The sequence below is a fragment of the Balaenoptera borealis genome (genome assembly GCF_965194805.1).
Source record: "Balaenoptera borealis genome assembly, chromosome: 20".
Taxonomy (NCBI): domain Eukaryota; kingdom Metazoa; phylum Chordata; class Mammalia; order Artiodactyla; family Balaenopteridae; genus Balaenoptera; species Balaenoptera borealis.
The window spans coordinates 12311229-12337890 of record NC_138879.1 but is presented as its reverse complement, the minus strand read 5'-3'; the positions used below and the strand labels follow the sequence as shown (position 1 = coordinate 12337890).

At 58.6% G+C, this 26662-nt stretch overlaps 3 protein-coding genes and 1 long non-coding RNA gene across 6 annotated transcripts; 3 read left to right on the top strand and 1 right to left on the bottom strand.

Moving 5' to 3' along the window:
- The first annotated feature begins 821 nt into the window (after positions 1–821).
- P4HB (prolyl 4-hydroxylase subunit beta) lies at positions 822–11507 on the top strand. The gene is made up of 11 exons (XM_082374221.1): positions 822–1039; positions 2117–2323; positions 4241–4374; positions 4511–4648; positions 8312–8416; positions 8613–8738; positions 8919–9119; positions 9290–9410; positions 9496–9677; positions 9777–9863; positions 10611–11507. The coding sequence occupies exons 1-11, from the start codon at positions 889–891 to the stop codon at positions 10689–10691; spliced, it is 1533 nt and encodes a 510-aa protein (XP_082230347.1). The 5' UTR covers positions 822–888; the 3' UTR covers positions 10692–11507.
- Positions 10896–15951, bottom strand: LOC309619248. The gene is made up of 2 exons (XR_014238828.1): positions 12485–15951; positions 10896–11970 (listed from the first exon to the last, which is right to left on the bottom strand). It is a non-coding gene; the product is annotated as an uncharacterized lncRNA (long non-coding RNA).
- Positions 15952–16080: 129 nt separating this feature from the next.
- Positions 16081–17277, top strand: PPP1R27 (protein phosphatase 1 regulatory subunit 27). The gene is made up of 3 exons (XM_082374295.1): positions 16081–16415; positions 16495–16645; positions 16931–17277. The coding sequence occupies exons 1-3, from the start codon at positions 16226–16228 to the stop codon at positions 17052–17054; spliced, it is 465 nt and encodes a 154-aa protein (XP_082230421.1). The 5' UTR covers positions 16081–16225; the 3' UTR covers positions 17055–17277.
- A 372-nt stretch (positions 17278–17649) lies between these two features.
- On the top strand, positions 17650–25830 carry MCRIP1 (MAPK regulated corepressor interacting protein 1). Of its 3 annotated transcripts, XM_082374310.1 has the most exons (6): positions 17692–17723; positions 18238–18265; positions 23719–23774; positions 23854–23972; positions 24625–24726; positions 24923–25830. In XM_082374310.1, the coding sequence occupies exons 3-6, from the start codon at positions 23767–23769 to the stop codon at positions 24985–24987; spliced, it is 294 nt and encodes a 97-aa protein (XP_082230436.1). In that variant the 5' UTR covers positions 17692–17723; positions 18238–18265; positions 23719–23766; the 3' UTR covers positions 24988–25830. The 3 variants fall into 3 exon arrangements, with proteins under 3 accessions (XP_082230435.1, XP_082230437.1, XP_082230436.1); XM_082374309.1 differs by lacking the exon at positions 18238–18265 and having other exon boundaries at positions 17650–17723; XM_082374311.1 differs by lacking the exon at positions 18238–18265 and having other exon boundaries at positions 17650–17723; positions 24597–24726.
- Positions 25831–26662: the final 832 nt, after the last annotated feature.

Below are 26662 nucleotides of genomic sequence, written 5' to 3'. Positions count from 1 at the left end.
GCCTGAAAGCGACCCAGGGGCTGCTTCGTGGGACTGGCAGCCGGTGGGAGGAAGGGAAGGTGCCGCAGGAGACGGTGCCGGCCCTGACCCTCTCACCAGGCGGGCGGCCCCATTCCGGGCCCAGCCGAGTCTTGCCGTCCCCATCGCGTCCTGCCTCGGTCCTCCCCGCGCCCCCCGCGCGCTGCTCTTGCGCCTCGTTACGCCGCCACCGGGAGCGCCCTGACCGCCCGCCGAGGCCCCCAGGGCGACGCCCGTGCCGGAGCCCCGCCGCCACTGCAGGGGCCGCACGGGCCTCACGCGCGCCGGAAGCGCGTCAGCTCAGTTTCCAGCCTGCAGAGCTGGGGGGCGGTGTCAGCTGGGGATACGCGGTCCAGTCAGAAAGCAACACGAGGGGTTTCGGAGGCGCAAGCGCGGCTCCGCCCCTCAGCTGGGAACTCCGCCCCACTGCCACGTTCGACGAAGGATCGCGCGTGGTGCGCGCATGTCTCGGCCAATCAGGAGTCGCAGAGCCCAGGCCCCCGAAGGTAGCAGCCATTCCAGACCCGCTGAAGGTGTAGGAGAAAGCCACCAGTCACAAGGCCAGGGAGAGAAAGTTCGCCGCCAGGAGCCAATGAGAGGCCGGGAAAGAGCGCGAGCGCGAGCTCCTCGGCCAATCCTGGGCGAGGGTGAGGGAGGTGCCCGTAGCGATTCCGAATCCGGGGCCGCGGCCTGTGTGGACGCCCAATGCAAGAGCGGCGGAGGCGGGCCCCGGAGCCCACCGGCCAATCGGAGGTGGGCGCGGGCGGGCGCGCGCTTGGCGGCCTGAGTTATAAGGGCGGGGCGGGCAGCGCGCGCTCTCGTGGCCTGCTGTCCTGGCGGCGCCAACAGGAGCGCCCAGTTCGTTCCGACATGCTACGCCGTGCTCTGCTCTGCCTGGCCCTGGCCGCGCTAGTTCGCGCGGGCGCCGGCGCCCCCGACGAGGAGGACCACGTCCTGGTGCTCCATAAGGGCAACTTCGACGAGGCGCTGGCGGCCCACAAGTACCTGCTGGTGGAGTTCTGTGAGTGCCGCCCGCTTGTCCGTCCGTCCGGGCCGGGCCTCGCCGTCACCGCGGCGTGGGGACGGAGCGGGGACAGAGGAGGGGCCAGGGGTGCAGGAGCACCGGGGGGACAGAGGGACGGAGGGGGGCTGGAGGGTGGGGGGGCGCGGCGGTCCTGGGCTCCCCTCCCCACCCTCCCTCTCCCGGCCCCGCCAGAGGTGGGTTGGGGTCTAAAGGGTTGTCAGCTTTCCGGCCACCCCATGGACGCGCTGACTCCTAGCCCCTGGAGAGGCGCATCCTTAAGCGGAAACAGCCCACAGACCTGCTGTCAGCGTCCCTGCACTGCCTGTGTTCTGGGGGCATCCCTCCTGCCCAGCTGGACCCTGAGGGTGACCAAGGGCAGACAGCTTGGATGTGCTTTTATGCCTGAGGGCCACATGGCAGGGTGTCTCTGTTAGCCGAAGTAAAATAGCGTCGACTGTGTAAGCTTCTACAAATACGAAGGACCACGCAGGGTCCAGTCCCCTAATTGCTCACCTGGACCAGTTCCCAGAGAACACTGCCCCTGCCCACAGCACCTTCCACCAGGAACAGCTGTCTTCTGATTAACAGTGTTGCCAACCAGAATCCAAAACCTTTGTTTGTGTCCATAAGTGTCTGAGCCCTGACTATCTCAGGGGGAAATCTTAGGCCCAACACAGCTGCTAACCTGAGTTCAGAGAGAGTCTAAAGAACTCGTGTTAGATGTGAGTCTCACTCATGATTAGTCTCACTGAGTATACGGTTGCTGTGGCTTTAGCTGCCTAATTTCTTTGGTTCCTAAAGGGAAATTCCAGGGACTCAACTGCCCTGATCGCCTGCAGGTAGTAGGAAGTTACTAATCATTGAAGACAAAGCAGAGTGGGGCTGGTGGTTTGTCATTCATGGCCCTTATCCGTTATTGCCCAAGAGAACCAAGCTATCAGCTCAACCTGTGCGTTGAGAGGGGTTATCTTGGTGCAAAGATAAGGATTTTATGGAGGGAAGTACCAAAGGAGAAGGGAAGGGAGGCAGTGGAGTGGGTCGGTGCTGCCTTCTAGGTCTTGCTTTCTCTCCCAGATGCCCCATGGTGTGGCCACTGCAAGGCTCTGGCCCCAGAGTATGCCAAAGCAGCTGGGAAGCTGAAGGCAGAAGGTTCCGAGATAAGACTGGCCAAGGTGGATGCCACTGAAGAGTCTGACTTGGCCCAGCAGTATGGCGTCCGTGGCTACCCTACCATCAAGTTCTTCAAGAACGGAGACACGGCGTCTCCCAAAGAGTACACAGGTGTGACCGCGGCACTGTCCTTTCATTGCCTGCAGTTCTGGAAGATAACAGAGGTGTGGAGGAGAACCCATTCTTGGACTGGGTTCTAGGTCTAGTTCAGACTCTGAGGGTTGTGTGAGGAACATTCTCTCATTCCTGAACCTCTCAGGTGGAGAGGGTCATCCCAGGGGGTGGCTAGTAGGCTGAGGCTTGTCCTAAGGTTGACCAGTAAGGGGAGGGAGGCTGAGCAAATGGAGCAACACGTCAGCCTTTGCTGGCTCTCTGGTGTGCCTGCCACCAAGGCGGGCGCAAGGGCCTTTCACAGAGGAGGGGCAAGCGGAGATCAGTGGGTACCAGTCTGGGGCTCGTGCCGGTTGTGGCAGAGCTTGAATCCATGCCCACTTTGTCTGCTGCACAGGCCCTCAGTCGCTGCTCGGCCGCCTCCCCTGTGTAGCCTGGTCGGTACCAGTGACAGCGGAGAATCTTTGTCTGTAAAACAGGTTCCGTGGCTTATGTGCTAGAATCCTTTAGAGCAGCCCATCTTGTTAGTTCTGATGTCAGCAGCTCTGGTCTTCTCAGTAGGCTGCTGTTTTATTGCTCCCACTTTTACTTATGTTCCATTTTGGAATGGAAGTGCCTTATGCAGAGTTACCATGATCCCGTCACTAACACTAAGGCTTTGTAGATGAGACAACTCTTCCTGATTCCACCTGTAACTGATAGCACAGCTTTCACTAACTCTGCAGAATGCTTTTTTTTTTGAAAGCTATTTTTTAAAGATTTATCTTAAATGTTTTATTTATTTATTTATTTTTTAATATTTATTTATTTGTGGCTGCATTGGGTCTTCGTTGCTGCGTGCGGGCCTTCTCTAGTTGCAGCAAGTGGGGGCTACTCTTCGTTGTGGTGCACAGGCTTCTCATTGTGGTGGCTTCTCTTGTTGCGGAGCATGGGCTCTAGGCACGCAGTCTTTAGTAATTGTGGCTTGTGGGCTTAGTGGCTCCACGGCATGTGGGATCTTCCCGGACCAGGGATCAAGCCCGTGTCCCCTGCATCGGCAGGCGGATTCGTAACCACTGCGCCACCAGGGAAGTCCTAAAGCTATTTTTTACAAAATATTTATCTATTTTGGCTGTGCTGGGTCTTAGTTGCGGCACGCGGTATCTTCGTTGTGGCACGCGGGAACTAGTTCCCTGACCCGGGGTCGAACTCGGGCCCCCTGCGTTAGGAGCGTGGAGTCTTACCCATTGGACCACCAGAGAAGTCCCTAAGGCAGAGTCCTTTTAAACATGAGATTTGGCAGCCCTTTCCAGGTTGGACTAGGTAGTCGCACCCTATGAGGGGAAAAAGGGTAACTAGCCTCAGTCTCAGGAGGAGCAGTTTTCTTCCTTTTCGTTTTATCTGCTTGGGTGGCGTGCATGGGCTGATCTCTTCCTCTTGCCAGTCCAGGAGGCATGTAGGGCGAGGACACCTGACCAGCCTTGGCGCGCGAGGCGGTAGAGCCCAGCCTGCTTTCGCAGGGGAAAGCTGGCCTTGAGGCTGACTTGCTAACCAGCCCTTTCTTCCAATCCTGCCACATCTCTGATGAAGACGAAGCCTAGTGTGAGACCACTGGGGGGAAAGTGTGTGTGTGTTTAATGAATTTAAATGTCAAAGAAAATTTACAAGATGCAAAGGTATTAATGGGAAAAAAATGATTTGTAATTTATTACCCAGAGGTAATCACTGCCTTTTCTTCTTTTAAACACAACCACAGTCTCCCATATACCCAGAAAAGCCTTTTTAGCCCTGGAATTTGGGCAGGTATGTAGACAAGATGCCTTTTCTGTGGCAAGAGGATGTTTTGCTCTGGTTTTGGCAGAGAGGTCGGATAAAGATGGGCGGGGAGGGTGGGCGCACCCCTGGTTTCAAGTGGACCCTGCATGTGTTTGGGTGCAGCTGGCAGAGAAGCCGACGATATTGTGAACTGGCTGAAGAAGCGCACAGGTCCTGCCGCCAGCACGCTGCCTGACGGGGCTGCCGCGGAGGCCTTGGTGGAGTCCAGCGAGGTGGCAGTCATCGGCTTCTTCAAGGTAGAGGCTTTGGAACTTCATCCCGGGTCTTCCTTCCTCGTGCCGTGGCCTGGGCACCACAGTCTGCCCTGCTGCTGACCAGGGCAGGGTTTCTCGGTGTTACACGGCGGCGGCCACCTCTGATTCTCCTCTCCAGGACGTGGAGTCGGACTCTGCCAAGCAGTTCTTGCTGGCGGCAGAGGACACTGATGACATCCCCTTCGGGATCACGTCCAACAGTGACATGTTCTCCAAATACCAGCTGGACAAGGACGGGGTTGTCCTCTTTAAGAAGGTGAGTGGCCCTTGGGCACCCCCTCCCCCCCCCACCGGGTGGGTAGTTGCGGTGCTGTGCCGCAGGGCTGGTGTTGCCTTCGAGGACCTTGCCCGGGCGGCGCTGGCTGCTGGACTGAGGCCCACCTGTTATCAGGGCCCGTTTTGCAACGTCAGGTTGTAGGAGCCTCTTAGACAGTGGCCTTCAGCCCTTCAGCTGTGGGCCCTTTGTTCCAGCTTCTGTGGTGGCCCCGGTGCAGTGTTCATTGGAAGCCAGGCGGCTTCAGTGTGTTAGCTTGTTAAAGGAAAGCTGTGGTGAGACATGTAACAAAGTTTGGCGTTTTAACCACTTTTAAGTATAGGATTCAGTGGCATTAATTACATTTGCGATGTTGTGCAGCTGTCACTCCTATTTGTTTCCACTCTGGAGTATTAGTGGCATGTGTTCCCACCCTGTTGGTAGAGCCTGGCCCCAGGGCTCCCTCGGGCTCCTCCAGGCTCCCCCAGCCCCGTGTCTGTTATTCCTTCCATGTGTCTTTTAACCACTCTGCGCTCTTGCTAGGACACAGCTGAGATTGGTGTGTGCATGGCATTACCCGAGTGGACGATGGGGGTCTCTCTTTTATCTTAGCCACCAGACAGTGGGCCTGGGGCCGGCTGAGCACCCATGCTCTTGGGACCCAGCTGTCCCTGGATTGGGTGCTGAGTGGAGGAGGAGGGAAGGCTGTGGGGGAGGGGCTGGGACTGGAGGCATGTTTTCAGCGGGTGGGGCTGGGCCTTTGACTCCTGTCCTGTTTTGTTCCCAGGGTTAGGAGGTAGTTAGAAGTAGTGTTACGGCAAAGTTGTAAATCGAGTGGTCAGAAAGGATGCAGTGTTTGGGGGCCCGATCCCCCCACTGTGTGTGCACTCCCGGTGGGGCACTGCTGAGCCTCCAGCACCTGGGGGTGGGGAGCATGTGGCGAGGGTAGGCCTCCCAGCTGCACAGGGTTTTGGGGCAGCTTGCTTTCAGCTCTTTCTGAAGCCCCTTCTTCAAAAGAGCTCAAGGCATTATATATGCTCTCTTTTCTCAGTAGACATCCTCATGATGTCCCCTAAAGGGAATAGAATTGCGAAATTAGCCAATTGTCTTCCCAAAAGTGCCCAGGAAACTGTAATTAACAGCTGATTAGGAAAAAACCCTGCCGAGTTGAATGGAATTGAGTGGAACGAAGGTCCTGGGCTCACCCTGCAGTTCTGGGTGAGGGACTGGGAGACTCAGGCCTGTGGAGCTTGCAAATCCCCTTTCATCAGCTTGGTCCACACCGTTCTTTTCCATTATCCTTGAGATCTGGAGTGGCATTTGTCACACTGGATCGATGGTTTTGGTGATCATATGTCCTTGAAGGTTAGCACGATTGTTCCTTGTTCTGCAAAGACTGTAGTCACGGTAGCTCATCTGTTCTTGGCCTCAAGTCTTTGGTGTTCACGCAGGCTGGGCACAGCCGACCCCCTCAGGTCTGGTGCCAGTGGGCGGGGCCTCCCCTCTTCCACTCGTTTGCTTCCAGTGACTGTGCTGGAACGGCATGGCTTCCTTGGGCAGCTGTGAGCAAGAGCCTGGCAGAGCCCACAGGCTTTGTGTTGGGGGGTCACTAGGGGTCACAACTGCAGTCAGACAGACAGCTCCACGGATGAGAGGAAGAAGATGCAGATTCCTGCCAGGCCTGTGGTCCCCATTATCTGCCTTTACTTGTTCCCCTTCCTTCAGGCTGTTCGCTTAGTTCCTTAAAGTTAGCTGGGTCTTCCAGTGGGCAGCCTCGAGAGTGGGACGGGGCTCCCAGGAATGGCCAGCTGCCACTTGAGAGGGAGGATGGTGAGGGTGGGGCTCCAGCAGAACTTGAGCCCGAGAGTCCCAGCTTGGGTCCCAGGTCAGCTGGGTTCCAGGTCGTTGGAACTTGGACCACTGGTTTGAGAGCTGATCATCCTGTATCTTTGTTTGGTGTTTACTTTGTTTTTCATCTTTGAAGCTGGGGGCTTAAGAGTGGGTGTGGGACCTTTTTGTGACATTCTCATTGTGGTCTGGAGGGGTGGCCTTTGCCCAGGACCCCAGGCCTCCTGCAGCTGTCCCCACATAAACGAGGGCTGGCTGGCTGGTTTTTACCAAAGCAGACACCGAACGTAGTGTAACATGGTAATATTACCTCGAAGACTGCATCCCAACAGAGGCACGGCAGTTTTGGAGGAGTGGGGATGGCGGCCTATTTGCCTCTAATGGGGGCTCCACTTTGTGCCTGATGGAGCCCAGCCATGGCCAGGCCAGCCTCTCGCCTCCATTTCCTTCCGGTTTCTCTGTACCTTCCCTTTGTGGGTGTGGGGAAGGCTGAGGAGGCTTCAGCTCCCTGGGCCTGGCCCTCCGTGTGGTCCTGCTTATTAGCAGCACGTGTTGTGGTCAAGCCACGTGTCAGGCTCTACATAAGTGCGGTGGGAGTGGGAAGTGGCCACCTGCTTTTCTGGAAGTTACTTTAGGAAAATGCAGAGGGAAATGACCAGGAAGGGAAGGTGAGTGGTTTTTCTCTGCCAGTCCCGTTTGAGTTCACAGGGGTGATGGGAGGCTCCCTGACATGCTGGACAGGCCAAGGCACAGCTCAGCCTTCCTCACGAGGAGCTGTGTCCGCCATGCCCATCCAGAGCAGGTCTGCACCTCTTGGCTCTGCGGCGGCAGCCCTCGCCCTTCGTGGCCCCAGGACTTTGAAACTCTTAGCAGGTTACTGGAGTCCCAAAGAGCTTTTGTTTGTGTGGATTACACCTATCCATTTTTATTGTTAGAAGTGTTAGAAGTTAGAACTGAGAAATTAAAAAAAAAACAAATAACTTGTTTATTCTGAAATAACAATAATAAATGTTACATGTTATCAAAGATGACATTTTGGGGGAATTCTCTGGCGGTCTAGTGGTTAGGAATCCGCACTTTTACTGCAGAGGGCCTGGGTTCAATCTCTGGTTGGGGAACTAAGATCCCACAAGCTAGATGATGCGCCCAAAAAAAAAAAGATATTTTTGTGAAAATTAATTTTTCCCAGAAAACAACATTTTAGGGGTAAGAGTGGTATTTTAGATTTCTGCTGGTATCTAATGTCTGCCCAAACAGAAGACAGCTGGGTTCTCCTGTTTGCCTTTAGTCTGACGTAATGTCACGCCGTACTGCACACTCCGGGGGGAAAGGGTGACAAGGCACCTGCCGTCTGAGCATGATTGTGAAAATCACTCTTAACCTTGCATCCACCCTGGGAGGGCCTTGGACCCACAGGGGTGAGGCCCGCACTTGGAGAGCTGCAGTTTTAGGGACTTGGCAATGAGGAAGTCCCTTGGCACCCAGGACGTGGGGTTTTCATGGCTTGTCAGGAACATGTCAGGGCAGGGTCTGGGTCAGCTGCTGCCATCCTGGCACGTGGGAGGCTGCCTGCCGGTGTTCGTGGGGAGCCTGCATGCGCTCCTAGTGACCTCACTGTTGCCTGGTGCCCAGAGGATATGTCCCTGCAGCCGTCACCTGGTTTTGCTTTGGACGGAGGCACGTGGGTCCTGCCCCCGACTGCGCACAAAACCCAGACAGGAAAATGCTGCAGACTGCGTTCCTGGCCAAGTCCGGCCGGCCAGGGCCATAGGGGGCTTTGTGGAGAGCCTCGGCATCCACACCTTTCTCTCTCCACAGTTTGATGAAGGCCGGAACAACTTTGAGGGGGAGGTCACCAAGGAGAAACTTCTGGACTTCATCAAGCACAACCAGTTACCCCTGGTCATCGAGTTTACTGAGCAGGTGTGGCTCTGTGCTGCTGGTTCTGCCCCTGGTCGGGGGAGGTTCGGGGGGTCATGATGTTCGGTCGTGGGGACCCCCACTTGCAGAGCCCCTGCTGTTGTCCAGGCATGTGGTGGCATTGGGGCCATTGAGAGAGTAGCCTGTGTCAACAGTTTGGTTTGTGACTCAGACCAAGTAACTTGCGTTTCTAACACAGACAGCCCCGAAGATCTTCGGAGGGGAAATCAAGACTCACATCCTGCTGTTCCTGCCGAAGAGCGTGTCTGACTACGAGGGCAAGCTGAGCAACTTCAAAAAAGCTGCCGAGAGCTTCAAGGGCAAGGTGAGCGCTCCCGGTGGCCTGCGGGCAGCTCGGCCCCAGGTTGAAGGCTGGTCCAGAGTGTTCCTCCTGCCTCAGGACAGCCTGTTTAGTCTCGGGGTCCCAGCTGTTGGGAGTGGGCAGCAGGGAGGCAGAGGGAGCCCTTGTCCTGCAGTGCCGTCAACGTGCCTTTTCTCCCCCAAGATCCTGTTTATCTTCATCGACAGCGACCACGCCGACAACCAGCGCATCCTGGAGTTCTTCGGCCTGAAGAAGGAGGAGTGCCCGGCCGTGCGCCTCATCACGCTGGAGGAGGAGATGACCAAGTACAAGCCAGAGTCGGATGAGCTGACGGCAGAGAAGATCACCGAGTTCTGCCACCGCTTCTTGGAGGGCAAGATCAAGGTACAGGCCATGTCTGGGGGTGGGTTAGGGATACTGCTGAGGGTCCTGGTGGCGCACGGAGCAGCCCAGCCTCACACGCTCACCTCCTCCTGAGGCTCTGGAAGCAGCTAGGCAGTGGAGGGGTCCCTGGGTGACCGCGCATGCCTGACCCTGCTCTACCTGCCCTCTAGCCCCACCTGATGAGCCAGGAGCTGCCTGATGACTGGGACAAGCAGCCTGTCAAAGTGCTCGTCGGGAAGAACTTCGAAGAGGTCGCTTTTGATGAGAAAAAGAACGTCTTTGTGGAGTTCTGTAAGTGAGGCCCTCCAGCTCCTCAGGGCTCGGTGGGGCAGGGCACTTTCCGGCCGAGCAAGACTCAGAACGGCTCCCTTTACAGACGCCCCGTGGTGTGGTCACTGCAAGCAGCTGGCCCCCATCTGGGATAAGCTGGGAGAGACGTATAAGGACCACGAGAACGTCGTCATTGCCAAGATGGACTCCACAGCCAACGAGGTGGAGGCGGTGAAAGTGCACAGCTTCCCCACGCTCAAGTTCTTCCCCGCCAGCGCCGACAGGATGGTGCGCCCGCCATCGAGGGCTGGGGGGGGAAGGGTGTGCAGGGGCAGCGGGGGGCTGTCAGGTAGGACCGCTTCCCGCATCTCATCCCCCTCCCCACAGGTCATCGATTACAATGGGGAGCGGACACTGGACGGTTTTAAGAAGTTCCTGGAGAGCGGCGGCCAGGACGGAGCCGGGGATGACGATGTAAGTGGTCACTGGACCCCGCGGCCCATGGGACATGCTTTCTCAGTGCTGCCGGGCAGCGCTACACGGGGGAGTTGGAAGGGTTTTTAGGTGCCGGTGTTTGCTCAGGAATCTTCTCAGGCTCGTCTGGCACGTTCCCTGTCAAGCTGAGGTGCTCTGCTGGGTGTGAGCTCAGGCCTGTCCACGTCAGCTAGGGTCAGCTGGGGGTAGTGGAGGGGATGTCAGAAGTGCCGGGCCAAGAGGGTGTGGCAGGGTGGGGGTGGTGGAGGGAATGGTCAGCTGAGGCCGCAGTGCCCGCCCGGAAGCGCGGGGATGTGGGACAAGGGGGCAGACCTGCTGAGGCGGGGCAGGTGAGGAGTGCCAGGGCCGTTTGTGCTGCTGTGGTTGATGGGCTGTCACTGGCCTCTCAAACTCCAGGGCTACAGGGGTGGATGTTACACACCAGCAGTTCCCTGCTTGGTCTTCACACTGGGGCGGCCCCTGCGCTCACCTCCTGGATGGCGTGGGCTGGGCTCCCACAGCACCAGCTCTGCTTCCACCCTGTCTTGTGGGCAGAAGTCCCCATGCCTCACTCTCCTCGGGAAGCCCACCCCACATATACGCACATCTGCTCACAGAGACCGAAGTTGGCTGCTTGTGTCCGAGTGGCCAGCTGGTCCCTGGCGTGCTTGGCATGGGTGTGGGGGCCTCAGCATGCCAGCTTGGCCTGGACATCTCATTTCCTTTCCTTTTCATCCTCCGTCCCAGGATCTAGAAGATCTCGAAGAAGCAGAAGAGCCTGATCTGGAGGAAGACGATGATCAAAAAGCTGTGAAAGATGAACTGTAACACAGAAAACCAGACCTGGGCACCCAAACCTGGCACCTCCCAGTGGGCTGCACACCCAGCAGCACAGCCTCCGGACGCCCGCAGACTCTCCCGGAGAGGGAGCGTCGATCGGAAATGCAGGGAACTTTTTTGAAGCCACACTTCACTCTAACACACGTGTAAACCTGAACCCGTCTTCCTTTGCTTTTCAACTTTTGGAAAGGGGTTTATTTCCAGGCCAGCCCAGCCCATCTTGGTGGGCCTTTTTTTTTAATTGTGATGTACTTTTTTGTACATGGTTCTGTCCAGAGTGCTCGCTAAAATGTTTTGGAATCTCACGCTGGCAATGTCTCATTCCTGTTAGGTTTATACTATCACTTTAAAAAAAAATTCCATCTGTGGGATTTTTAGATATTTTTGGAAGTCAGGGTGTCTGTTCCACCTTGGCCAGGCCTCCCTGGGACTCCTGTCCCCTGTGTGGGGCGGGACCAGGCCGGTCTGGACAGGTCCCTCACCTCATGTGGTGTTGCCATGGTGGAGCGTGGCTCCTGCATCATTTGGTTAAATGGTGACTTCAGGTTTCTGTCACAGGGGCCCCCCATGACTGGAGGGTGCAGCTGCAGCCCCCTCCTTCCCCAAGCCAGGGTCCTCGTTGCTCTGTGACATCCAGGGTGGCCTGAGGCCTGCACCAGGCAGAACCAGGACCCTCCGTTTCCAGGCTGAGAGACGGCCAAGGATGCTTGCTTGAGCCAAATCACATGTTGACAGTTCTTCAGGCATTTCTACCACAATATTGGAATTGGACACATTGGCCAAATAAAGTTGAAATTTTCTGCCTGTTGTTGCCTCTGCCTTACAGTCTCCAGGCACGGGGAGTGGGGCTGGAATTCCAAGTTTCTCGGGAGAGGAGGTGGGCTTGGTGGGGGCCGCTCTTGTTGAGACACCTCTTTCTTGGAACGCAGCAGAGACGCAGAAGCATGCACAAATCTGTGGGCACAGTGTGCGGGGCTGTCACCATCGTGACTGGGGGTGAGGGGTGCCTCTTGGCCCTGTTCCTGTGCCGTCAGGCTGGCTTACCTGTGATGCAGTTTGGCAGCTTTACCCGCTGTGGGCATCCAGTGGTCACAACATGGATTCTACCTATGTGCCATGTCAGGATATGATGGTCAGGGATGCGTGGCTCTAACCTTAACCCTAGGTTGGGGAGTGGCCCCTCCCCACCACTGCCTGGAACCACTGCAGCTTCTGATGAGAAATCAGGGGCGTTCAGATTTCAAGAATGCTCTGCTCATCACCAAACCTTCATGTAAAAAAGAATCTGGAGTTAAGGTAGAAAATCTCTAGTTTTTAAAATGTAATTTGACTTCTAGAATCTCTGCTTACTCATAGTTTACATAGGGAAGGGTATTTCGATTGATTTTTTTCCCCACAAACTCAAAGCTGCCAGTCTGGCTGCAGTGTTGGGCTGATGGCACCTGAGCCTGGATTGGTGACACCTCTTGGGCCTTGGGGAGAGCTCTGAGTGGGAGACCCACAGGGGGCCAGCCGGGCTCAGGTGGGTATCCGTCCCTGGCCAAGACAGCCCTGCCCAGCCCGGGGCTTCCCGTCTGTTGCTCTGTGCACACATCTGTAGCCACAGGTAGGACAGCAGGGCTGTTGATGACGTTATTGGAGGGAACAGGTGGAGATCCAGTCCACTTTGGGAGGTCAAAGCCAAACGTGGCTAGGTCTCCGAGGAGCCTGGCCTGTCACTCCACGTGCTCCCATCAGTCCCTCCGACTTGCTGCCTGGAGTAGGAAGTGTGCATGCATTACCTGATTCCCAGCCCCCAGCTCTGATGCTGCTGGGACCTTGGAGGTGGCAGGGGCAGGTCCAGCAGACGTGACCATGAAACTTGCTGTGAATGCGGTTCCCTTGGTGGTCTTGGCCCATGGGGAGCTGGGTGTGTCATTTCCCCATGACCACAGCTATGCTCCAGCCAGAGGCCCAGGTGTCTCCTCTTGCCCTCACAAACCCCAGGACTGCTCCTGCCTCTCACCTGGGCGTGTGTTATACAGCTGGTGTCCGGGGAAAACCTGGTGTTAGCACCCTAGGCAGCACCAACCAAGCCCCGGCTTGTCCACATGCTCTGGCATCCAGGTACCGCTCCCCAGCTCAGCCCATGGCTGGACTCCCTTCCCTGGTTCTCAGGTGGTCTGTGCCAGGGCTGCTCCAGGGTCTGTGTGTGTTGTGCCTCGGCTGTGCTGACACAATGAGACGTGTATCCATGAAAGAGTGAGCTCGGGCACTTGGAGGTTCTGTGGGAGATCGCTGGGGAGATGTTAGCTCTGCCCTCCTAAACGTGAGCGGGTTCCCCAGGGTATGCATGTGGTTTCCAGAGGAGGGAAGCCAGGGTGGGCTGAGAGCAGGGCTGTCAGGAGTCACAGCTGCGAGGGGTGGGCTATGCCCCGTGACAGGCGTGGGTGACCCTGCAGACCAGCTGTGTGGAGCCTGGCCCTCTGCATAGAAAGCTTGGGACCAGGTGTCGCTGCCCGGAACAGGGCCGTCATGTGCTCCTGGGAGGGGGAGTGAGTCACCGATACCTTTCCCCTTTTGCCCAGGCAGCTGATTAGCACATTCCTGGGTCTGGGTTTGCTGGGACGTGGTGGTTGGAGTCCCAAACCCGGCAGCGCTGGTGGATTAGCGAAGTAACTTTGCAGGCTATGGGGTAGGCAGTCAAGGCTTAACAGCCTGGGGTGTCCCAATCTCTCTCTTCCTCTGTCCAGCTGGTAGGAAGCTATTGGCCTGGAACTAAAAAGCAACCGCTGGGCCTGTGTACCGGACCCTCGAGGTCTGGCTTCTGCACCTGCCGGGAGGCAGCTGAGTGGGCCCTGCACAGACTCCCCTCCAGGCCCCTGGCTTGTTTTCTGCTGGATGCAAAGCTTTGCTAGTTGAGTTTCCTCGGACTTTTCAAAGTAAGAGTTTTGCCCTGAATGTTTCATTTGCTTTAGTTCTCCAGAAGGCAGAATCTTAAAATTGTGCAAACCAGGTCACTTGACAAGTTCACACGGGCAGAGGCTCAGGGGCAAAGCTGTGTAAATACAGGTTTGGTGCTGGTGTGGTTGTGTGAAGAGCAGGTTAGACTGCTCACGGCTGGCTTCTGCCGAAAGGCTTCTGAGTGAGTTGCTGTAGGCCGTGTCCATGGCTTTGAGGACGTGCTGCCCGTGTCCTGAACAGAATGACTTTCAGGCATCTGTCCCTTCTTTGATCCAAATATCCAAACAGAAACCCCAAAGCCCAGATCCTGAGCTCTCTCAGCTTGCCTCTAGCAGGATAGAGCGGGAGGGTCGCTCTTGGGGTCACCAATAGACCCACCCTGACGGTTTGCCCCGCCTGGCCTGAGGCCTGTCACTGGTGGGAAAAACCATGCTGTTGGTGGCAGCTTCATCGGAGTTCTTTCATTTGATCCTCTGAGCAGGGCAGGCAGACAGAACTTTCCACAACATCAGAAAAGGCAATCTTCACATCAAAGGAAAGTTCTGTCTCTGTGTACAGCATAGGACTTTGTTTCTGGGCTTCGTGTAAACAAGCCGGAAGAAACTGTACCCAGTTCCTCACAAGTGACCAAGAGTTAGGACCATCCAGCACCATACTCTGAGCCCGAAATGCAGGAGCACTGGGAACCACCCCTCCCTCAGGGCCCCTGCAGGGCCTGAGTCAGGTGGAGTTTCCCATGGAACATTAGTGGCAACAAGGCAGGCAGAGAAACCCTGTCAGGGCAGGGAGCCCACCGTGGACAGTGGCCTATCCTCTGCAGCATTTGGCCCAAGGCTTTGCACCTAGGGTGCTGATGCATTTGTTGATTTGATTTTGTTGGAGCAAGATCAGCCTGGTGATACAAGGACTTCTGGTGCCCAAGTTCCTGCCCCCCCTACAGAGCGCTGACTAACTGTGGTTCTGTCAGCATCCAGGCCTTCAGTGACTGCCCAGAGGATCTTGCCAACGTTAGGGGCTGAACCGCACCCCCCAATATTCATGTTTTGAAGTGTTAACCCCCAATACCCCAGCGTGTGACCTTACTTGGAAGTGGAGTTGTTGCAGATGTAACTGCTTAAGATGAGGTCATACTAGAGTGGGCCCTAATCCAATGGCTGATCTCCTTATTAAAAGGGGAAATTTGGACACAGACACCTACTCAGGGACAACACCATGTGAACACGAAGGTGGAGATGGGTGATACATCTACAGGCCAGTGAACATCAAAGACTTGCCACCAGAAGCCAGGAGATGGGCCTGGAGCAGATTCTCCCTGGGAAGGAAACAGCCCTGCCAGCACCTTGATCTTGATCTTCAGAACTGTTGTTTGAGACCCTCAGTCTGGTACTTCGTTACAGCAGCCCTGGAAGAGCAATACAGCCAGCTTCAGATGCTGCGGGGACTGTGTGGACCCCACAGGCCCAGCTCTGCTCCCAGGGCATGTCCCCTGTGCGCGTCCATCCATTGGCTCTTGTCTCGCACTGAAGCCTAAGCCCCACCTCGGACCTTGGCCGCCGCACTGAAGGCAGCCAGTGCTGGCCCAGCCTGCTGGGATATCTCACAATTCCACTGGTTGTACTCCTACAGGTAAGTATGCTCTAGGTCAGGTGCAGAGGGCACACACCCCCCAGGAGGTGACAGCTATGGCGTCACAGTCCTTGGGTAGCAGACTAGATACCATGTTAAGTGTGAGTGCATGTGTTCTTGGCAGGAAGCAGCAGGAACCTGGAACCAGGAGGAATGTAGGGGAATGGGAAGGAGGGGAATGAGGGCCTGGGGGTGGAGGGGGCTGGGGGGGGGTCCCAAAGTAAGGTCAGTTGGGTTGAGTGGGAGCTGAGGCATTTAGATTCTAACCTGGGAGGCTTCCAAGCAGAAGGGCAGTGCCACTGAAGCCCACGTTTTGGGAAAACTGCCCTGAGAGTGATACGAGCCATGATGGAAGGTGACAAGTGACAGGGAGATGAGTAGGGATGGGCCTTCTTCTCCACAGCAGGACCCTGTCCTGTGCTTCCTCAGGTGTGGGTGGCCCCCTTGCCTTCCCAGGAGGCAGAGGCAGCTGTGCTCACCACTCATCATGCCCTTCTCCCCAAGTTCCCGGGACTGTAGGAGACCCTGACCTTGGTACCTGTTTGCCTTCCTTATGGGCCCTGCCCTTCTAGCACCTCTCCTGCCCTCTGTCAGGAACCTTCGAGGTCCAGCTGAGGGGCAGGGAGCAGTGGCCAGGAAGGATCTGACCCCTTTGGCCAGGAACAGTGACAGGTGGGCTGAAAGATGAACCACTAAACATGATCCTGAGGGCACGGCTGGAGCGGCTCAGTTTCAGCCCCTCGGGTGTAAGCATGACTGCGCAGCTTTATATAGCTCTGCGGGCCCTATATAAGCAGGAGGTGCCCTGGCCAGCGGGAGCACGGAGAGCACTGAGGTGGCTGCGCTGGAGGTTATCATCAGCCAGAAGAGCCTGCAAGCCACTCTGGTCTGGGCACCTTCCTCCCCAAAGCAGTAGGGTCCCCACAGGGGTGGCCCACACCATAGCTGCCAGGATGCCCAGCAGAACAGCCCGCTATGCCCGCTACAGCCCGAGGCAGCGGCGCCGGAGGCTACTGGCTGATCGCAGCGTGCACTTCCCTAACGATGTCCTGTTCTTGGACCACATCCGCCAAGGCGACCTGGAGCAGGTGGGGCGCTTCATCCGGGCTCGGAAAGTCTCCCTGGACACCATCCACCCCTCAGGTGAGTGCCTGTGGGGCCAGTGAGGGTCTGTGGGGCGGCAGGGGAAGGCCTGAGCCTTGACCCCTCCTGTCCTGTCCAGGTCTGGCTGCCCTTCACGAAGCAGTGCTTTCTGGAAACCTGGAGTGCGTGAAGCTGCTAGTCAAATACGGCGCGGACATTCATCAGCGAGATGAGACAGGCTGGACACCCCTGCATATCGCTTGCAGCGATGGATACCCTGACATAGCCAGGTGAGAGGGTGGCCTCCAGGATGTGGTCCCTCAAAAGGTGGCTCTGCTGGTGTAGCTAAGAACCCTAAGGGCTTCTGGAATCTCCTTTCTGCCCTGTTGCCCTCCCAAGAGAAAACTGCAAAAGTCAGCCGTAGTTTCCAAAAGGTCTGGTTTCTTCCTCCTCACCTCACCTGGAAAAATAAAAAACAGGTGGACCTCGGAACCCCAGCCTGCTACCCTGGGGCAGGGGTGAGCATCCTGTAGGTCACCTCCCTTCCTCAACCAGGGCTGCCCTTTGCACCCCAGGTACCTCATTTCCCTGGGGGCAGACAGAGAAGCAGCCAACGACGATGGTGATCTGCCCTCGGACCTCATTGACCCTGACTTCAAGGACTTGGTGGAGTTATTCAAAGGGACTAAGATGGACTGAGCCCAGCCCCGCCCTCCTAGGGCTCTAGCCTTCCCTGGAGACGTCAGGTGCCCACCTCCCCCAGGTGCCAGGAGTGCCCCACCAGCCGGGCTGGGGGCCGCCCAGGCTGGCCAGGACCCCATACTTGGGCACAACCCTCGCCCCCCGACCCCGGCCTGGCTTTTCCTCCAGGTGAATTTTTTATTGCGAAACTTTCTACTTTTTCAATAAACCTGATTCCCAAGCCCGTGGTGATGGCCTGATTACTGGGGACCGACCCGTCCCAGTCCTTCGGCTCCGGTGGTCAGCGGACCCCGCCCTCCACTCTGGTCTAGGGGTCCGGCAGTGCCGGAGCAAGGAGCCAGAGCCCCGCGGCTCCCGACCGCCAGTCCCTGCAGTTCGTCGACCTCGCTGCCCCCCGGCCCTGTCTGTCCCAGGACCCTGACCCCGCCGGCCTGCCCCCAGAACCCCGCTGCCTCGAGAGCCCGTCCCCGCCATCCCCCGTTCCCCGGGGCCGCCAACTCCACAAACCTCACGGACACCAGACCCTCAGCCCCAGCCCTCAGTCTCCGCCCCTACCCTGCGCGCCGGCGGTCACGTGGCCGGCGCCCTCGTGCGTGCGCGTGCGCGGCGGCGCGCGTCACTTCCGGCCGGGCCCCTGGCAGCTGTGGCGGCGGCCGAGAGGGCGAGGTGAGGCGGCGGCGGCGGCGGCGGCGGCGGCGGCGGCGGCGGCGGCGGCGGGGGCGGGGGCGGGGGCGGGGCGGGCGCGACCGGGACCCGCCCTGGCGCGGCGGCCGCGAGGGGAGGGCCCCGGGCGGGGTCGTGGGGCGCCCGGCCCGCCGCGGCGCAGGATAGGGAGGGGCGCGGCGGGGCAGGGAGGGCCTGCCGGGCACGGGGCTCAGAGAGGGCAGCGGGCCGCCCTTTCCGCCCCTGAAGCTGCAGCCGCCCCGTCGTCCGGGGAGCAGCCCTGATGATGCTTCCTGACCCCTGAGCGCGGCCGGCCGGGCTCCCGCGGTTCGCCTTCCGCCGCCGTCCAGCCTGTCCCAAGCTCCTGGCCTCTGAGCCAGGCGGGGCGGTGCCGGGTGCGGGGTGGTAAGGGGGTAAGAGGCTGCTCGCCGTCCGGGAGCTCACCGAGCCCCGGGGGCTGCCGGGGTGGGCGGGAGCCGCAGCGGGGAGGCCGCAGACATCAGACTTCCAATTACAGAAGCAGCCCAGGTTGTGAGAAACTTCAGGTAACGTGGAGGCGCTCAAGTCATGTCCCCGACCTGTCCCAGGGAGACTTCCCAGAGAAGGTGGTCGTTAGCCGGGCCCCCAGGGACCAGCGCGATAGTTTTGGGTAGACAGGACATTTTGAGCAAAGGCCCTGAGATGTCAGTGGGGAGTGTCTAGAGCTTTTAGAGAGGAGTGCAGGTGAGGAGGGAAGGGGGCAGGAGCTGAGTCCTGAAGGAGGAGGCTTGATTTAGGGTGAGTGGAAGGGCTAGTGAGATTTCCACATGAGGAGGGAGGGGGGTGCATACGCTGGGGTTTGTTGCTCGGGAGGGGAGCCGCTGTTGACACCCAGGAAAGTGGGGGAGGGGTGGTGCAGTGCTTAGAGGCTTTGCCTGGGGGACTTCAAGAGACTGCCAGGCCCATTTGGCATCTCATATGATAGTATCCTGCTGGCACTTGCTTGGGCGGTAGATCGTTTTCTAGAAGTCTCATTGGTAGAAACTGGGCTGTTGAGAGCCCCAAAGACACAGAATATGAAGGGGAAGTGGAGTCTGAGAAAATTTGAGTACCTATCAAAAATTCTAAAGGAGCACAGAGTGGCTGCAATTGCATCATTGATTCTAACTCCAGAATATCCACTGTCACTTTCCCAGACCACAGAGTGTCATCTTGCCCCGTCCTTAGGCAGATGGTTGTGTGTGGGGAAAGAGTTCAAGACTGGGGGCCTGGAGACTGGGCTTTGGCGCCCCCTCCCCCCATGCCTCCTCCCAGGAGGTCTCTGTAGCCCTTTGTTCCCATGGAAGAGCAAGGTGCTACCTAGATCCATCCAGGAGGACTCCCTCCCTGTCTCTGAGCAGAACCACATCAGTGCCAGGGGTCAGGAGCCTGCCAGGAGTACAGGCAGGGGTGGGGGCAGGCTCTCGGGTGCTCAAGCCAGCTGAGCTATCTTGACCTAGCCCTGACTGCTGTGGCCCTGGAGGCCCAGAGGTTGGGAGGCCCTTGGGGTCCAGACCCCATTCTGCTGGGTGGAAGGTTGCTTCACCTGTCAAGCCTCCAAAATGGGGGTTATCGGGGTCCTACCTGGCTCAGTGCAGTGGCCGCCCTACAATCGGCCCTTGGCAAATGTTTGCTGTGGCCGGCAGTGCTGCTGCCCCTTCACAGTGTGCTCTACGTTTGTGGGTCTCCACCACACCTGAGTGGGCTGTCTCTGCATTCGGTTTGCCCGGGGCTCTCCTGGCTCACGCTTCGTAATCAACAGCAGCCCTTTTACTCTCAGAAGTGCCCAGCTGGACGATACATTCCTTCTGTGATTGCCCTGTCCACCATCATATTGGATAAGCAGCCACGGAGATCTTGTTTGAGATGGTGACTTCATGTGGCTATACTTGGGTCCCTGTTGAGCAGGAAGGCCTGGTGAACATTCTTGGGGAATGTTTTGGCTCAGATGGGGATTCTGAGGCCCATAGCGGGAAGAGACTTGCCCAGGGGCAACAGAGCAGGGATGGACAACCGCCACTCACAGAATGGTTCTGGACCCTGCCAGGTGCCGAGCATGCAGCCCGCTGGCCACTATGGGCTAGTCAGCCGTGGACAACAGTCAAGGCCTGCAGAGCACACTGGGAGGCAGTGTATGGTTCTCCGTGGCGCCGGCAGCAGCAGAGGTGGCTCTGAGGCACAGACTGTGTTTGAGTGGGGGGCCCAGTAGCTGGTGACACCTGATGAGATAGATTGTGGCCAGACTGAGGGCTTGATGGCAGTAGAAGACCCTGGTAGTGTCTGGGTGGGCAGTGACTTGGCAGGGTGGGTCTTGGGAAGATCATGCTGGCATGACGTATACCGGTGATGGAGAAGGATAGTGCAAGATACTGTCCCGACACAGGGGTTGGAGGGTGAGCGGTGGATGTTGGACCAGGGGTGGGTGGGAATGGGAAGAAGTAACTGAAGAGCACATGGGTGGAGGCTTGGGATCTGTGGGCTGAGGGGAGACTCGTTGCATCATCAGATCTAAGATCTCAGTGGTGTGAGCTGGGCCTCCGTGGTCCACTGAGAATGGAAAAATGCTGCTAACTTTTGTGCTGGCGATTGCCAGATGCAGCCCAATTTCAAAGCTATTAAAATAGGAAAAAAGTTTCTCAGAGTTGATGGGATATAGGAAATGTGATGAGGATTTGAGCTCCAGTCTTGAGGAAATAATTGTGCCTGATAATCACTGTGAGCAAAAGTCAGAAAGAAAACAAAGGGAGGGAGATGTTTGCGGAAGTGGATGCTCCCTCGCTGCTGGCCAGATGGACTTGAGGCTCCAACCTCAGTGGGACTCTTGTGACCTGCTGGGCCTTTTTAGGTGTCCCTGGCACTTTTCCAGGCATGCCATTCTCCCCAGCCTGCTGGTCACCTGGCCCCTCCACACCGGCCTCTGTAGTGGCCCTGCTCAGCACTTTCCCTGGGCAGTAAATGTGCTTGGGTTTCCCTCCACTTCACCCCACACGCCACTGTCAGCCCAGGCCTCGCACCTCCCTTCACAGCCAGGGACAGGCAGTCTTGGCTGATGGTCCCGCTTCCTCCCCTCGCTCCACTGAGACCCTTTGTGCTAGGTCGATGGAGATTTTGTCTTGCTGGTCCAGCAGTCACCTCTTCGTCTAGGTCTTCCTTGAGTCCAGCTGCCCCCTTGGTCATCTCTTCACTGACCTTGTTCTCCCTCCCCCATGCATGCCTTTGCGGCTCGGCCCTCTCTGCTGGAGCAGCCGTGTGTCCCCAGGCTTCTGTCTTTAACATCAGTCGTATGATTTGCCCACTGTTGCTGTGGCTCGTGCCCGTGGCTGTCACCTTCTGTAGTGGAAACAGGCCCTGTGTATATGGGTTCCTTTCAGTGGCTCTTCCCTCTGGGCGCTGACAAGTACTGCTTCTCTGGTCACTCCGGTGCACCTCTCAGTGGCCACGTGGCCCTTTCCCTTGGATACACACCTAGGACTGGAACAGCTGTCATGGGGCGTGCATATTTGTTAGGTTTTTCATGGAAGTTTCTTTTGGGGTCAGCATGGGGGCCCGGCTCCCTGGAGGAGCCCCAGGAGGTGATGAAGGTGAGCGAGCGCAGCTCACTGTCCCTCTGTCTTCAGGGGAGCAGCAGGGACTTGGCTTCTCGGGAAGCTGCTGGTACACTCGGGAGAAGCCTTGGTGTCCTTGCGTCCCACCAGGTGGCAGGATCTCAGCAGGGGCAGGGCAGGGCCAGCACAAGGTTCTGAGGAGAAAGGCCCCTGGAGGGAGGCTGAGCTGCTGGGAGAAGACGGAGGACTCAAGGGTTCCTCACATCTAGGAAGGCCAGCTGGTAGGACACAGGCCATTAAAGATGGACCTGGTTAGGTGTGACCTCCCGCATCGAGAGGAGGCAGACGGTGACTCCTTTTTAAAAAGTCATTTTACTCGCCCTTCAAGTCCCAAGGACGTGAGAGCCTGCGGGTGTCCAGCACCTGGCCAAGGTGCTTCCCGGCCACTCTGTCCAGGGCACCAGAAACCTTGTAACTCAAGTAGCAAATCTGTGTGGGCAGGCGCCCAGTGACAGGTGCACAGCTCCGCGGTTTATGGGAGACACTAGCCTCTGGTCGGGAAGCGCAGCCGGTGAGGGCAGCGAGGGGTGGGTGCCCACTGTGGAGACTGAATGCTCCAGGGGTCCGGGGCACAGGCCTCGGGACTTCAGTGACCAAGGGGAGCAGGTAGGTGCCCAGAGAACCCCAGAGCCACGTGTGCACGTGCATGTGTGCAGGCAGGGCGATGGGAGCTGTGAGGGTCTGGCACCTGAGTTAGGCCTGAGACTGAGCAGGGGGCCCTAAGCCAAAGGCACGTGCCCATAAAGGCCAGGCAGCCCCCAGAAGCTGTGACTAGAAGAGGCCGAGGCTGCCCTGGAAGGAGAGGCCCCAGGGATGGGCAAGGCTGGGAAGGCAGGTACCCTGAAGAAGTGGCCACTCAGGTCCGAGAGGACAGACTGCAGGAGGGCTGAGGGGGCCTGGGCAGGAGGGGCCAGCCTAGAGTGGTCAGGGGCTGGCTGATCCTCCAGGCACCTCCCTCCTATTGCATAATTGGAGCCTCCCACCTCATCCTGCTGCCGACAGCCCCTTGGGACTTGAGCGTTCTTGAGCCCTTTGAGTGTCCCCACGGCACCCTCAGGCCAGAGAGGGCTTTCCCTCTGTGCTTTGGTGTTCGTGGGGCTGGCGCCTGGGCAGGAGACCCATGGGCAGTGAGATCTCCCGAGTCTAGGAAAGAAGTCACTTTGTGAGGAGCTGGGCCTCTCCCCTGGGAGGGCACAGGGTTCCACGTGCCCCCCCAGGAAACTGGCTTTATGCTTTTTTGTTGTTGTTGCTGCCTCAACCTGTGGGCTGTGTCTACCTGTGCAGGTTTTTTTTTTTTTTTTTTTTTTTTTTCCGGCCGCGCTGTGCAGCCTGTGTGATCTTAGTTCCTCGACCAGGAATTGAACCCGAGGCCCCTGCACGGTGTCTTAACCACTGGACTGCTAGGGAAGTCCCCCTGTGCGGGTGTTTAAAGGCCAAGGGAGCCAGAGAAGAGGTACCCACTGTGTCTCATCCTCCTGGCCCTTCAGGAGGGGCTGTGGCTACCTGCTCTAAGTATTCTGGGGCCCCTCGGCTCCAGGGGTGGGTGGGGGAGGCACTTGTGCTCAAAGGCCCTTCCCAGGCTTCCCCCCACACCCCCAGCACCTGGGGTTGCCCTGCTCTGGAGCAAGGCCAGGCCTAGGACTGGCCCTGTGCAACCAGCTTCCTCACCCTGCGGTGTGTGTCCTCAGCCAGAGAGAGCACATTGTCCAACTGGCCAGTTTGAGAGTGAGCCTAAAAATAGACCCCCATCCAGGGCTGTATAGTCCCTTGGGCTGAGAGAGAGGCTGTAAACAGCACACACCCCAGGGTCTCGGTCACTAGGTTGGGCCTGGGGATTTCCTCCGGGCTCACAGCCCTCCCCCAGCCCTTCCGTCACACCCCGGGGACCAGGAAGCTGGGCAGGCTCTGCTGGGCTTCTCACCATTGGGAAGCACATCCCCATTTTAGAGATGGGAAACTGAGGCTCAGGAGAAATGACACACTAGGCCCTGCAGGCAGTGAGGGCCCTGGGATGACCGCAGGCCTTCCCCACAGACCCACGCTCTGCCGGCATTGGTGTTCTGAGACTTGAACTGGGAATGTCAACAGAGCTGCCTGACTCTGGGGAAGGTGCTCCTAGGCAGCAGTGGTCCAAGTGCAGGGGCCACTCGGAGCTCATGTGGCTCTGACTCGTGCATGTCGCCGGCCCAGCCCCATCTGGCTGACCCTGCCGCACCCTTAGCCAGCTGGATTGTGGCTAGACCCTGTCTCCTGGAAGGCAGGGAGGCCACAGCTAAAGGGAGGAGGCAGATGCACCCTACGCCCTTCCCATCTCTGGAGCCCTTCTGGAGAGGGTGGTCTCCGTCCCATTCCTGTGTCGTGGGCTTCCCTTCCAGAGGCCGAGGGGATCCGGCAGCGGAGTGCGAGGACCAGACGCCCCAGCGATGACCAGGTGGGTCTTGGGCAGTGGAGTGGCCTCCAGGTGGGAGGGGCCTGCCCCCAGCCCCTCCTCACTGGCTGGGCTCCCCCAGTTCCCCTGTCTCCAGAGTCGTCTACAACGGCAAGAGGAACAGTAGCCCCCGCTCTCCCCCCAACAGCAGCGAGATCTTCACCCCGGCCCACGAGGAGAATGTGCGCTTCATTTACGAAGGTACACGGGGTGCCCCCAGCCAGGCCCCTTGAGCCCCTCCTGCCCCTGTACCCTCACTCCGCCCCAGGCAGGTGGGGGGACCCAGCTCTGGTCACGGCAGGCGGTCAACGCTATGGTGTTCCTGACAGGCAGCACCCCAGAATAGGCAGTATTTGGAGCCAGTGGTGTTTGCTCGGGGAGAGGGGGGCCGTGGAAGACAGTGCACCCTGGGGAACCTGGGGCATCCTGCAAGTGGTGTGGCTGGCGTGTGTGAGCATGTGTGCACAACATTTGTGCCAGGAGGTGGGGGAATGGAGGAGGCGGGAAAGATGGGGGGCCTGCCTGGAGGAAGTGCTGTACCCCAGTGGGTCTCATATGCCTCTGTGACTGCAGCTCTGGTCATGGTACCATGAGGCTGAAAGGGGCATGGTCTGGGCAGGGCTCCCCGAGGGAATGGGGGTGTGTTGGGGACAACTTCAAGTCAAGAACGGGCTAGGCCAGGGGGCCAAAAGCTGTGAAGCGGGAGTTGGGGGCAGGGGGCCTGCGGGGCCACTCTGGTTGGGGGGGAAAGGTCAGGAGAGGGTGTCCTCCAGCTTGGACACTCACTGGGCCGGACTGCCTGATGCTGCAGGCCTGGGGGTCTAGAGCCCCTGACCACCCCTGCTTCCTGCAGCCTGGCAGGGCGTGGAGCGGGACCTGCGCAGCCAGATGTCGGGCAGCGAGCGGGGCCTGGTGGAGGAGTATGTGGAGAAGGTCCCTAACCCCAGCCTGAAGAGTGAGTGGGGCTGGCCTGGGAGGGAGGGGCCGGCCAGGGGGTTGAGCTGGGGGCAGGAAGGCCCACCTGCTTCCTGCTTCCAAGACAGCCTGGCAGGGTGGGCTGGGTCCCAGGGTTTTCAGAGGCAGGGGCAGGACGAGGGACAGACCCTGCCTCTCCACCTGCGCCCACCGCTGACCGCTCTGTCCCCTGGCAGCCTTCAAGCCCATCGACCTGAGCGACCTGAAACGCCGGAACACGCAGGACGCCAAGAAGTCCTAAGGCGCGCCGGTGCCCCTCCCCTGGCCTCTGGGAGATCTGGGTGCAGCCTGCTGCTGGCCTCCTCCTCTCCTGTGGGCCCACCTCCTGGGAGGGGGAGGGGGCCTTGCTCCCAGTGGGCTGAAAACCCCAGGAACAGGACATGATTGATGGCCGAGGCCTGCCCCTCCTCCCTGAGTCCCCTCCTTTCCTCTTGGGGGATCTCAAGCTACCCCCGACACTAGGGGGGCTTGGGCCCAGCCAGGCCCTGCCCTCCCGTGGGCCTAGGTGGCTCTTTCGAGCTGCCTGGCCCTGCCTGCCCCCCAGGGCCTTGACCCTGACTCCCTTCACCTTCCCCTGCCCCCACCCCCCTACCCCTGGCCACTTCCAGGATCAGGAGGGAAACGAGGGGGCCTTTGTTGTCTCCTGTGCTGGTGGGATTGGGCTGGATTAGCTCCTGAGGTGGCCAGGAGGCAGGACAAGGGTGATCCCACCCACGCCTAGCATGGGTCCCCCACCGACCCCTGCTGTGTCTCTGGCCTGGACACAGGGAGTGTCTGACCCCTCACCCCACTCTCCAACCTGGCCCCTTCCTTCTCTGTGTCAGCTTCAGGATGGCACCAGCTGTCTGGGCCTGGGACACTGCTGGGTGCCCCCTCCAAGGGTCTTGGGCAGCCAGGCCTGGCCCCGCCGGGGAAGGGGCATGGGGCTGGCCTGAGCTGGTGAGGCTGCCCAGTGGGTCCTGCCCTGTGCGGTGAGTTGGGAGGGTCTTCAGGGCCATTTTTTCTTCCTGTGCCCTCCAAATCCAAGTGTCTGACTGGAACCTGAGGACGAGTGAATAAAGGCGGGGTGGCATTGGCTTGGCCACTTGGTCTGTGAGACCCCTGTCTCGGCTGCCCACACAGGGCTGGAAATCCAAGGTCATGGTCCAGGCCCAGAAGTTCCGTCTGATCCCTGGGCTCCACCAGGGGGCTTGGGCCTCCTGAGGGGCAGTGGGAGGTGGAGGTGGGGGCCCTGGAAGGTAACACATCCCACATCCCTCTGCAGCACTGGGTCCTTGGGGAGTGGCTCCTCTGCTGTCCGGATGGAGGAGTGGCTGCTGGGCTCAGAGAGCCCCAAGTGCACTCAATCTTCAAACCTGGACATAGCCCTGGCAGACAAGCCAAACCGGAATTTATTTCGGGAACACCCTTTCCTGTTAGAGTATTCTGGGGCTCCAGCAGCCCCACAGGTGGCTCTGGGAGGTGTCTTTTCCTGGGGGGAATTCCCCAGGGATGGGGGTGCAGGAAGGATTGTTCATGGAATAAGCAGCAGCCATGGCTTGCTGCCAGTGGGTGCTGGCTGGTGCCAGGCCCTGAGCCAAGTTCCTGTAACCACACAGGCCTGTTTGCTCCCCAGGGACCTGTGGGGCATCCTGCCAAGGGTTTGAGTGCCTGCTGGGCTGGGTCACCCAAGCAGCCCCCCGTCTGTGGCTGGAAGGGGGTGGGCGTGGCCTGGCTGGGGTGCAGGGACCTGTGGCCAGAGGCTGAGTGGGCACACAGGCACACATGCCCTCCACCCAGCGTGTCCTAGCCCACTAAGGATGGGGTGATGTCCAGCCAGGCCACTGCTGCACTTGTGGCATTGAGCAAGTTGCTGAGTCTCCAAGCATCAGTTTCTTCAAGGGGAGGTCAGCACCTGCCTCCTGGGTGGCTGCCCA

What these genes read in the sequence shown, in the direction of transcription:
- P4HB (XM_082374221.1), top strand. Translation starts at nt 889, where the DNA reads ATGCTACGCCGTGCTCTGCTCTGCCTGGCCCTGGCCGCGCTAGTTCGC. An exon ending in TCTTGGAGGGCAAGATCAAG is followed by an intron (nt 9,120 to 9,289) that starts GTACAGGCCATG and finishes CCTGCCCTCTAG; the next exon opens with CCCCACCTGATGAGCCAGGA. An exon ending in GAACGTCTTTGTGGAGTTCT is followed by an intron (nt 9,411 to 9,495) that starts GTAAGTGAGGCC and finishes CTCCCTTTACAG; the next exon opens with ACGCCCCGTGGTGTGGTCAC.
- PPP1R27 (XM_082374295.1), top strand. Translation starts at nt 16,226, where the DNA reads ATGCCCAGCAGAACAGCCCGCTATGCCCGCTACAGCCCGAGGCAGCGG. An exon ending in GGACACCATCCACCCCTCAG is followed by an intron (nt 16,416 to 16,494) that starts GTGAGTGCCTGT and finishes TGTCCTGTCCAG; the next exon opens with GTCTGGCTGCCCTTCACGAA. An exon ending in GGATACCCTGACATAGCCAG is followed by an intron (nt 16,646 to 16,930) that starts GTGAGAGGGTGG and finishes TTTGCACCCCAG; the next exon opens with GTACCTCATTTCCCTGGGGG.
- MCRIP1 (XM_082374309.1), top strand. An exon ending in TGTGCGCTTCATTTACGAAG is followed by an intron (nt 23,973 to 24,624) that starts GTACACGGGGTG and finishes TGCTTCCTGCAG; the next exon opens with CCTGGCAGGGCGTGGAGCGG. An exon ending in CCCTAACCCCAGCCTGAAGA is followed by an intron (nt 24,727 to 24,922) that starts GTGAGTGGGGCT and finishes GTCCCCTGGCAG; the next exon opens with CCTTCAAGCCCATCGACCTG.